The 12,268-nt window shown below is 42.8% G+C and overlaps 1 protein-coding gene across 1 annotated transcript in view; it reads right to left on the bottom strand.

Annotated features, from left to right (window-relative positions):
- LOC310911761 (uncharacterized protein) overlaps positions 1–8,898 on the bottom strand; it is a gene marked incomplete at its 3' end in the record, with an annotated part of 100,366 nt that extends 91,468 nt beyond the window's left edge. The window contains exons 1-2 of the mRNA XM_083865683.1: positions 8,733–8,898; positions 8,145–8,275 (exon numbers count right to left, since the gene is read on the bottom strand). Coding sequence (XP_083721809.1) covers positions 8,145–8,185 — 41 coding nt within the window. The 5' untranslated portion in view covers positions 8,186–8,275; positions 8,733–8,898. The remainder of the gene's footprint in view (positions 1–8,144; positions 8,276–8,732) is intronic.
- Between the last annotated feature and the right edge of the window lie 3,370 nt (positions 8,899–12,268).

Genomic DNA, 12,268 nt, shown 5'->3' with positions numbered 1-12,268 from the left:
CCAAATGCCAAAGCCAGCCAGCCATTCATCCTTAGTCCAGCATGTGTAGTTTTCTTCCTGTGTGCCTCTGCCACACTCAAACACCAGAGCTGCAGGATAATGCACACACATCCTCACACAGTCCCACATCCCTCAGCCACATGCTCAGCTGGGGGGACAGTCCCAGGCTGGACACATGGCTCCTGCAACATCCCCATTTTACCACCTTCTTTCCTCTGCCCCTTGCTGCCCTCCCACATGTGAGCCATCCTCCAGGGAAAAGAGAAAGGCATCATTTTTTTAATTTAAAAATTATCCACCTGCAATTTAACTCTGCACATTTTTTCCTGGCTGTCCTGGCCTGCCAACTCCGAGCAAGCTTTTCTCTGTCATTTTTGCACTCTCTCTACACTTCCAGAAATGTACGCACTTGGATAAAAGTAGAACTGAGAGGGGAAAATGCATATTCTGTTAAATAAAAATAAATAAAAAAGTTGAAAAAAGTGTCTAAAAGATGGATGCATAAAGAAATCATAACTGTACTTTAACTCTGAGTTTGAGTTATATAAACTGTACTGTGGTAATTACCAAGCTCCTCCAGATTAATAAACAATTACTATAGTAACTACACCATCATATGAAATCTATGCTCATGAATTTTTAAAGCATAAATGGAAATATATGCCAGTTGAAAAAGTCTCCTATTTATTTTGTTCCTGGAAGACAAGGGAGAGAGATCCATTAAAGGATCTCGTCAAGTTATTTCTTCCTCTGCTGGTTCCTGCAGCCACACTTCGGACAAGTGCCATATATTATGTACTAACTAGGAAAGTCCATTATGTGTGCAGGGCCTGGGGTTGGCAGGCAGCAGGCCTGGCCTCACACCTCACTCCCCCAGCAGCCCCTGTGCTCTCAGATCTTGTTTTCCCTCAGGGTTTGGGTGACAAGGTGCACCTCTTTATTTGCCAAAATTTAAAGGGTTTGTCGGCATAGCAAGCTATCATCCCTAGTGGTGCATTGTGCTCTCTTGAATTTTTATAGATTATGTGTGAGAAAAATTTCGAGTTGATGTTGCATGACCACACACAGGAAAGACATCTCCATCAAATATTTGATAAGCTGACTACCTTGAGAAAATGCATAAATGAAAATCTAACTTTCCACAGCATGGTGTGCCTTGTTTCTAGCACATCCACCACTGTCCCACCAGGCTGACCGTACCAGAGGAGATGTAACATCCTGTTTTCCATGTCTGTAAAAATCCAGTCTGGTCTGCTCTTTTGCCAGTGTCCTGAAGGCAGGGCCATGCCAGGATCATGCATTCAGCCACCAGGAAAGGGCTCTCTGTAGCCCCTGTGCCTCTGCATGGAGGGGAAGGGTCAATGCTCCAGCAGAGCAGCACTACCCAGGGGCAGACCCCTGTTACCTGCAATCCAACAACACAGACCCCCAGACACACAGCAGAAAGGGTATCCCAATCTGACATTGCCTTTTTCCCAAAGCCTAAGCAAAGAAGCCCCTCAGGACTGCCCTGCACTCCTCTGTGTCTGAGGCACTCCTGACAATGCATGCCAAAATTTGTCAAAACATGCCCTCAGTTGTAGGAGGCATCAATGATTAAAAACAGTCTATGAGATGCACCCAAGGTCATAAAAAAAAAAAAAAAAAAAAAAAAAAAAAAAAAAAAAAAAAAAAGTCTTTCTCTTGCCCCAATATCAAGTCTTGTTTTACACTACTATAGACAACACCTTGATTTGAAAGCTTGTACTCATAGTCCAGAGCTTTAACACAGATGAGCCTAGCTTTAGTGCACTTCGCAATTTTGTTTGTAACATCTAAAAAAAAAATCTCAAAATTACAAATAACAAGATTATATATCAACCTGTTGATCATTCTGACAGGAAAGCTGAAAAGCAGCCCTGAGTTAAAAAAAAATAGTGTTCAGCATTTGTAGTAATAGTCTAAAACATGAGGTGAGACCTCTACACTTCAAGTTTTAGCCGCTTACTTTTGATAATTTTGATGAGCTGAAATAATACCTCCCTTTTTGCAACAAAGTATTTCTTCAGACACTCTGAGATTTAGGAAAGCCATTAAATCTTTGTGGATGGAAGGTAGAAAAATAAATTGTATGTATTTTAGACTTTGAATGATCTTCCTATAGCAATTTTCGGGGGAAAAAAACTAAGAAGAATTCTGCAATTTTAATCTCCTCAGTAGCTTCCCATTACTAAACAAGCAGAACACCACAGTACAAATGTGGATGTTACATGTCATCTTGATCTGCTGCTTTTTTCTTTCATTAAAGCTTTAATGCAGCAATTATGGCTACGTTGCCCTATAAAAAAAGGAAAAGGCAGTTTACTTTAAAAAGTGAAATTGCATAGCCTACTATTTAATTATACACAAATGTAAATGGCCTATTTTTCCATAACTGGTTATTACAGCACTGTTTTACTTTCTGAGTTTTCACAATCTCTAAAACCTACAACGCTTCCTGCTATATAATTGTTTTTCTACATTATTGTTTTCATCTTATTTTTTCTTTTAATGCGAGTGCAGCGGGATAAATCTTGGTTTTAAGCCAGCCAGTACTTCATCTACTTAAGCTTTTATAGATGAAGATTGCTGTAATTATCAGAATACCCGCTTATTTCTGAAGTATTATCTTGGCAACCTGCTGGCATTTACAACCAATTAACAAGCTTTGCCCATTAGTTGCATAAGGGGTATCACAGAGTAAAGCCATTGTGTGCTAATTTTCTATTTTAGATAATCAGTTTGGCCATCCAAAATGGAAAGGGGAAGAAAAGAAAGGTTTGACACCCAGTGGCAGACATGTAAAAATGACTACATGCCTCCCTGAGACAAAGGTATCCAGCGACTGCATGATTGCTTCACTGTCGTCACCACTGGGTTTTAAGTATTTATTCCCTTTGTCTCTTTTGGAAGAGAAAATAGAAAGTACAGCTTCAGCAAAGTAATCATGTCCTCTTTTTATTTTTTAAACAGACTAGCTTCTCCCTCTGTCCTCGCGGGCTTGTAATTTCACCAAATTGTGCAAGTGTTAAACACGATTTTAAAAAGAAGAGGAGAAAAAAAAAAAAAAAAAAAAAAAAAAAAAAAAAAAAAAAAAAAAGAGTAAGCAACAGAGGAGGAAGCCTGCTTGCCGGTGCAAATCTCAGCCTTCCTCCCCTAATCGAGGGGCCGAGCAGAGCCCTCATGCCAAAGGCAGCCCCTCGCTCGCGTGGCTGCACCGCACTTGGTTAGAGCCATGTGCGGGCTGCGGGTTTAACCAGGCGCTGCTATGAGCAAATGGGCTCCCGGCCGCACTCAGCCCCGGCTGCTGAGCTGCTGCCAGCCCCGGCTGCCTCCTCCCTGCCCTGGGGGATTTTTTTAAGCATTAACCTTTGGTCGAGGCACCGTTTGCTTTCTCTGCTCCTGCTGCAGAGCAAGGAAGATGCATCACCATGTAGGTGCCCTGGGCAGGAAAATGCTCCTGCCGATGACTGTAGTGCTGCATCATCACAGCACTCCCTGAAGTGCTCATCCCCGCCAGACCCATCTCCAGAGCTGCCCCATGAGCACTCCAACCCTGCTTTGCTGCCCCACACAGCCTTTGACTAGGTGCTGTGGACATGGACCCCAAATCTGGCACAGAGGGAAGCGGGCCCAGCTTGGATCACCACTCTGCCCCTCCAGTGACCCCACCCACAGCAGTCCCTGTCTCCACCTTCCCACCCTATCCGTGCTGCCCAACCAGCACCAGGCACGAGGCTCAGTCTTCCTTCATCTCCTGCCGACTCCAGGCCATGAGCCTGACCCTTCTGTACATCTCCATCCCATTTTACATGCAGCAAACAGGATCATTAGGGTCTCCTCCCTGCTGAGGCTTGCCCCACACCACACAGCAAGGGGAGAAATGGGTCTCTGATCCTACCCAAAAAGCCTCAAGGTAAATAACAATGATTAAATGATTATGCTGGAGGCAACAGGGCTTACCCATTTAATTGTAAATAAAATTAGACATTAGACCTGGTATAGATGCCTGCATTTTGTAATAAGGAGAGAAACTAATCAGTTTAAAGATGAGCGCAGTCCTTAAAGCATGGTTAGATCCCATTTACTCCATTGAACAGAACGGGTGGATGGTTCATGTTGTAAAATGGTTTTATAAAATGTAGTGAACTGTACAATGACGTGTTTTATTTGCCTCCTGTGGTTTAGATTCATATTTTGCTTTAGCATAAGTTAAATAAAATTAAGACTATGATTATGCTAAGAGAATGCAGCCAGTAAAGATAGAAAATGTTGAGCTCCTCAAAGTCATAAAGAATTGTCAACTGTGCAATTAGTAAAGGCTGAACATATACACTGAAGTCTATTAAGTCATAAATGAATGAGAAAAATGTAGTGCTTGGCAATTTAATGTGTTTATTTGTCTTAATTATTTTAAAATAATTGCTATTGGCTACAATCATTAGAAAATTTAAGATTTAAGTAAGGTACAGTATAAACCCTTCTATAAAGTGAATCTAGTTATATAGCCAAACTATTTAAAAAATTATTCAGGCTACTGAAAAGAAGTAAGAAGGGTCAATGAGCAGAGTGCTGGGGATAGGTTGTACCTCCTTGCAGCCTGTTTCCTGTGATGCTGCCCCAGCTGGAGCACCTCCACTGCTGTTGGGGAGCACAGATCAGCCACCTCCAGTATCTCAAGGGCGCATACGTGTCTCCTTTCTGGGTACCTCTGGGCAATTTTCCCCCTCAGGTTTCCATTTCTCTAACATGAAAAAAAGGGAACTTGTATTTTAGGGGAATTTCTTTCAAAGTCTCTGGTGGAAAAGCAGTTATTTGCCCAATTCTAATTAAGTCAAGAGTAGTGTGCCCCAATAGCCTTACCCAAGATGATGACAGAGGCAAATGGAAAATGAGTGAGCAGAGAAATTCTCCCCAGGGAAATGAAACAGTACCCAAATTACCACTGTATGTTCTGCATCTGCATGGAAGGAGACATGTTCCTCCAGGACTCCAATCTTCACCACTAATATTATTATTATTAAATATTTACATACCACCCTAAGTTTGCATGACACTTTACAGAGATAAAAGATGCTCTCTTTGCACTGAAGATCTTAGAGCCTACGTCAGACAGAGAAAGCAAAATTAGCAGAAAGAAAACATGATGAAGATTAAGAAAAGGATCTAATGCTGGTGACCCAGAAGCATTTTTAGATTGTAACAGTGTGTGGGACTAGGGCTCATGGCTCATGGGGCCCTTTTTGCTTTTAATAGCCATCCAACCACTTTTCAAATTCATGGTATCCATATGGACGCATTTCCCCACAGCTTTGACCCAAAGAACGAAAATAATGCCATCCTGTAACCACTAATTTTTTTATTTTTTTTTCATCTGATTTGTCTAAGGAAAAGAGAAGTCAGGCTGCAAGAGTTCAGCAGTTCTGGGCTGCACAAGTGGGAGCACTACAGCACTGAGCTGAAAATATAAGTAAGAGTTACTTGGTCCTTCAGCTTGAGTTTCATCCATTTTGATTAATTCCCTCACTTCATTTTCATTTCTGCCAGTGTAACTAGAGAGCCATGATGAATCAGCCTTCCCTGCCAGGTATCCTGGACTGAGGCTGCTCTGGCCTTTCACTGGGGCTGAAGAGACAGCAGCAGCAGGAAATCAAAGCAGCAAAGGTGGATAAGCGGAGATACTCAGCACAATTCTACCTGCCCAGGGCATGGGGTGGGCAGCTATGTAGCAAAGTACAGGGAATACGCCTCTGCAGGAATGATGCTAAAAGCCCCTATTGAGGTGGGTAACACCCTTTCTATAAGACTTTCTAAAATCTGTAAAATAATTTAAGATATTTTAATGTAGACATTGCTACTGTGGGTAGCCAAGCCAAGCCCAGCATTAAGCTGCAGTAGGACAATGCCCCTCTCCTTCCTCCAGACAGGAGCCAAGCCCACCCCACAGATCTCTCTCTGCAGTGCTGCACCCAAAACTCCCTGGGATGAGGAGACTTTGGAAGTAACAGCAACAAGGACAAGGCCACCAGGCTTGAGAACAAGTGGCAGTCAAAGGGGAGAGGTGCTGGAGCCTCCACCAGAGAGGTCCCGCTCAGGTGGCAAAAACCCCTTCGGGGTCCTCACCACCCTCCTATTGTTTTCATTCACAAATTTGGTGATGAAGAAAAAGACTTGTTCTATCTTTTAAATTTTTAAGACTAATCTTAGCATAATCAATGGCAATGCAAGCTTTACCCAGGTTTCCTGGAAAATACACATTTGTTGATAGACCCAAGGCACCGTGCAGAGAGAAGAAGCAGCACATATCAAATCCCCTGAGACAATAACAGGCAGGACGTGCAGGGCAGAGGAGGTGCAGTCTGAGGCTTCCAGCAGCACAGAGATACAGGCACACACACGCACACGGACACACACACACGTGCACATATACACACACACATATACATGCTCTCAGCAATTCAGTCAGATTAATTTGCTTTGGATATTCTATTATTTTCCTGGTAGAGTACTTAAAGAATCAGGTTAAGCTTTTGCATTAGATACACAAACAATGCTCCTTTACCTCCACATGGGTGTTGTGAGACTTTAATTAATGTTTGTAAAGTGCTTTCAGATCCCCAGAAGAAAGGCACTATAGAAGTGTGTAGTCTGATTATTTCACAGCGTACAAAAGTAGAGGTGAAAAGAAGTAGTCTCCTCCTTATACATAAAACTACTGATCTCAACTCCTGCATTAAAAAAAACCCAAGATGTTAAGGAAGAAAAGAAATCTGACCATGAACCTACTTCAGGCTTCCCCTTTGCCTTTTTCATCTGATTTCTGGTTGAGTGAAATAATAAGCTATTGTATTGCTGTAAACTCTTTGTAAGTAGATTTGACTAAGACAACAGAGTTCAGTGCCAGCAGCTACTCTGATCATTCTTTTAAATGGAAATTTACCGTCTGCTGCATCACATGGAAAAAATATAGAACTATTTTTCACAGCTTGTTCACTGAACAGATTATTGGAGGGAAGAAAAAATAAAAAGGCTTCATTTTCTACAGATCCCAAATCTTAGCGTAGAAAGTCTTGGCAATTTCCTTTTGAGAGGAGACAGATTTCACTTTCACATTGATTTAACAATGAGAAGTGCATCCAAAATGAGGGCCTGATCCTGAGCATTTAAATGGTTAGCCATAGCTGACTCCATAGCTTATCTATGGGAGCAAAACTGCTCACATCAATAAGCCTTTGTAGGATCTGGTCCTAATATAGAACCAGTTCTCAATGTCATAAAATCTTTTTTAACGGCATCTTGTGTTACATTTAATTTATTTCACATGGCCTCATAAAATAAGATAAAAGCTTGTAAGTCTAAAAGTCATATTAAAAGGATGAAAAAAAGCCGCCCTAGCATGTATTGGTGTTTATTAAGTATTATCTTCATGCAACTTACATACTTTTAACTCCAGAACTTCCAAATTGTTTCTAATCCTAATGGCAGTCAATGAGAGCTGACAGTGAATAATGTAAACATATTACAACACACTCACTTTTTGGAGAAGAAACTGCTTCCCAGAGCTTTCACCAGACAGGTCACCCCTTTCACCTTGAGGCAGGAACACAGGGCCTTACAAAGGTGCCTCTCCCCTCATTTGGTCGGGGCACGGGCAGACGATGTCCTTGCCCTGCCTGCTGCTGGGAAGTACAGCTGTGTGGTCTTATTTCCAAACCTAGCCCAGGAAGCTCCAGGACAACAGGCACAAGAAACACCAGTGTGCATCATGCATGGTTTAACCTGACAGTGACCTAAAGAGTGCACAAGCATCTGTTCTTTAATACACAGAAAGGCTCCAGACAGAAAAATATCCTTGGGGCCAAGAAGGCTTCATCCTTTTTTAATGGAGGTGATGGAGTGCCTCCCCTCCACCACTGAAAATGTGCTTTCTGCTTCAGGCCCACGAGAGGAAGGAAGGGACTGGGGCCGTGGTCCCCAGGATATCAGCTCCGCTACTCAGAGCAGGTGCTAATAATGCCAGGGTTGTGGGTTTGATCTTACAGGAGCTATTCACCCAAGAGTTGGCCTTGATGATCCTTGTGGGTCTCTTCCAAGTCAGAACATTCTGTGATTTAGGGAGAGCTTACCTGAAGCCCAGGAGACACAGCCAGCACTTCCCAAAATGCATGCATTGTAGCCTCTGGTGTGGTGTATCTTGGCTCTCACAGATTCCTCACAGAAAAGAGGCTCCTTTTTGCGTGGTTGAGGGACAATGTTCCTGGATCGTGGGGGATAGGTGGATTCAGGGATGTAAGTCAGAGGGTAAATCCTGGTCTACCTTTAGGTCTCCCAAAGGTGCGTGTATGCATCTGGGTGGTTGGGTGTTCTCCAAGGCTGGCAGTAGGGCAATCAAACGCCAGATGGGCCACCTTCCTATTCACAGTATTCCTTTACTTGTGCAAGTGAATAGCAGAATTTTTTATAAAAGTGCCTTCAGCATCTCAGAGCATGTCAGTGATCTTAGAGAGCTACTGGTATGAGTACTTGTTTGCCAACAAGAAAAAAGCTAAAAATTAAAAAATCCCAATACTATGGTATACAAGCTAAGGCAATGTTCCATTAAAAAAACAAACCACAAAATAAACACACACACAAACCACTTGCTCTTTTTTCAGCTCACATTTCCTTAGTTTATCAATGATAACCATTACCATAAGAAAATGACAAGGTCTTACCTGATGCTGCTGCTAGGAAAATGGTTTCACTACAGAAGGCCATCACAGATGTCAATGTTTTAGGAGCCAGCAGCAGACCCACTGCCTCTCCCACAGGAAGCACAAGCCAAAGGCAAACCCAGGGGCAATGTGGTAAACAAACACTGTGCTTCCAACCTAAGCCCTGGAAAAGAAAAGTTACTTTTGATGAACTAAAAGAATTCCTGAGGACAACTTCCAGTAAAGATAAACTTTAACCACGATCTGACATGACAGTCAATAAATAACTTCAAGATAATCACACATACCTCTTTGGTAGGCAGTGGTCTAACCCAGGCAGAGATGCTTTTAGAACATGGCTGTTCTCACCAGCCCTTGATATTTTTCTTGTGATCCAGGCAACATCACATTGAAAAACCTACGCCACAGCTGTCAGGGCTTCTCTCCAGCAGATAATTAAATTCCATTGTGACAAGTGAGCTCAAGTTTAGTGACACCATCCCTGCCAACCAAACAAGAATGAGAGCCATCAGCTGCACAGACGTTGATCGCTTTGCTGAAGAAGAGGTGCCTGCAAGTACTTACCAGCATCCTCCCAGGGTAGGTGCTCAGCCCCCAGGAGGTACCTGACAATGATATGAGTACGTCTCAAGGGATGATTGTGTTGGGATCAATGTGCTTATGCAAGTAGGCACAAAAGTGGAGCAAGTCAACAAGTTTAAAGGACATTCAAGATCTTCTCCAAACCAGAAAAATGCAGTGTTTATCTTGGGCGGTTGCATGGTAGGCTTATGCTAAATGCAAAAGATTAAGCCATCCGTGTTTTTTTCCCATGGACTGCCCTCTCAAGTCTCTCTTTTAGGTAAAGAGGTTTTTTTTTCCTCATTGTATGTACATCTCATATTTTTGCAGCTATGTCCATTTTCCTTAGAATATAGCTTTTAAACTTAGCTTATCCATCTAAAATCAGACTGCACATTAGCTAGTACCTAACAACCACCTTTCCATTGCTATATTGCTTCATATGTTAATCTGTTATTTCTCAGCTAATTATTGAACTATCCAATTTTAAGTGCAGCTGGAGGAAAACTGTGTTTTTATCCTCACAAGAGAATAATATTGCTTCTCTGCTGGCATCCCAAAGAGACTCCCCCAATTAAGAATGGGTGGCCAGGTCTCACATTTAGGAACTGCATGAGCCAAATCTCTTCACTTACTTTTCTCGTGGCTCAAGTGTTTCAATCCAACATTCCTGCTGCAGTACTTCCAGAGACGCTAGTGGGATGTCACAGTTACAGAGGCATACATCTGCCTTGAACGTGCTGTGCCAGCTAGAGAACAGCTCAGATCCCTCACAGCCTCCAGGCTCTCCCCTGGTACACAGGAGGAGGTGTATCTGGCCTCCAGGGAGGCACTCCGGGAGCCTACTGCTGAGCCAACAGCCAGAAAATGCAGTGCATTTGAGCAGGAAATTAAACCTGACTCTCCCATAGCCTCAACAAATGGCTCAGCCAGCCTGCTGCAGTCAGTCTCTCGGTAGTGTCTCCATCCCCTCTGAGAACTGAACACTAACACACACATTCTGAATCAAAGCCGGCTGCCCCAGTCCATGAGACGTCATCACTGGCAGCTGGGGGGGAAGGCCTGAGGCTTGACAGCACCTAAATGCTGGGCGTAGAGACTTAAAAACATGGCTAAATCAGTTGGCCCCTTCCTAGATCTCATCCTAGGCTCCCAAAATCTGAGTTTATTCATCACCCTATGTGCTTTGCTAGCAGCATTGGCTTCTCTGCTTGTCAACACGCTGATTTCTGAATTCTCAGTGCAAAGGAAGCCTTTCATGGTTTGGCATCCTCTTATATGTTTATGCTTCTCAAGAAATATTCTCTAGCCAAGTCTTTAAGTTCTTACATTAGTCCCCAAGCCCAGACATCAATATGTTGCTGATCAGGTCTTTTCACATCATGCTGCTTTTATCTGGAATGCTGTTTCTGATGTATCCAGGGAAGCCGATGTTTTAAAGAATGTAGTTAATTATTTTTTTCCCTTTTTGTTTAAAATAACACTTGAGCACAGCTATTTCTTTTGCTATAAGACTTCAGCAAGAAATTTGCCTTATAAATGCTATTATGCTGGGGAGGTCCTGATTTGCATCTTTGTCCTTGGATAGTGTAGATGCAGCACAGGGGTCCACAAACAGAGATTGATTGATTTTTTTTTCTCCCCCCTTTTATAGTCTACAATAAAAAGTTTCTTTAAAGGGGAAAAAAGAGAAGCACGTGCTTAATATTGAAGAATAGCCTGCTTGTGCTTGATACATTGGAGAAACAGTTCAAGAACACTTCATCCTCCTGCAACTATTTCCTGCACTTCTGCCAAGGTTAGGGAAACCTTGGGTTAGCTGCTGCCTGAATACCGTGGGCTGATATCAGTCTGAACAAGTTCAACTGACTGCTTAGATTTTCATCTTTATTCTGCCTCCTGTTGTCTTCCCACTTTGGCAAATAGAAATCACCTTCGACTTTGGGGGAGGCCTCAGCTGAAAGCACCCAACAAAGAGAATTCCTCAAGAGATGCTGGCTAGGGGGTCAAGGTCCTTTCATTGAGGCCCCTAACTCAGCTGTGCTGGTGATCAGCCATCTCTCATAAAAATAAGACTGTAGATCAGCCTGGCCTGGAATCAGGTGGGTCAGAAAACACACTAGCATAGTCTCATAAATGACTGAAAAATCTAACAAAAAAAAAAAAGGCAAGAAAAATCCACCTCCCTCATACTTAAGCTCCCCTTTTTTCCACCCAAGTGAAGAAAACAGAAGTGACAAAAAAAAAAAAAAAAAAAAAAAAAAAAAAAGAATTAGGCAAGTATAACAAACTTTACTTCATTTTTCATTTTGGCTTTAAACGAAAAACACTGCTTGCCAGAACAATCCTTGGATGCCGATTGGTTTTGCACACAGCTCCTCTGACGTACAGGCCAGAAGAGGAGTAGCACCAGGATAGAGAACAGAGCGACCGACGGATCCCATCTCCAAACAGCTGCAGGAAAACCACCCAGCAAGACTGAAAATGGAGGCTGCAGTGCTGCTCCTGCACTCATTTCAAGCTGCCCCTTACACAGGAACCTGCCCTTCCACTGTCCCTTTGCACTGCTCTGGGTCTAAGGGCTAGATCATTTTGTGTGTCTTATGGGAAGATGCACATAGGGTAAACCTGACCTGCTGGAAAATAAACGAAAAATACAGCAAATTTCGCCACTAATGGTTGTCTTTTTTGTAATAAGAATCATGCTAACCGCTGCTTTCTGTCAGGGGATCACGGTCTGGGCCTAATTTTAACAGCTTCAGTCATTTAGATATAGGAAATGCAGAACACAGGAATGGGGGAGAGCTCAAGCACTTCAGCAGATACAGGAGAGCAACACTTTTTTCCATGAGCTCCCTTGGGGAAACTGATGAAGGCACATTACTGTGGCTACCTATCTTAACAGACAACCCTTTTTTTTCCAGTTGTTTTGTGGCAGAAGAAGGAATCCCAGTGCCAGCTTTCTTTTTCTCCTT

This window comes from Zosterops lateralis (genome assembly GCF_965231275.1).
Source record: "Zosterops lateralis genome assembly, chromosome: 7".
NCBI classification, from domain to species: domain Eukaryota; kingdom Metazoa; phylum Chordata; class Aves; order Passeriformes; family Zosteropidae; genus Zosterops; species Zosterops lateralis.
Note: the sequence above shows the minus strand (reverse complement) of the source record. Positions and strands in the feature narration are given on the sequence as shown.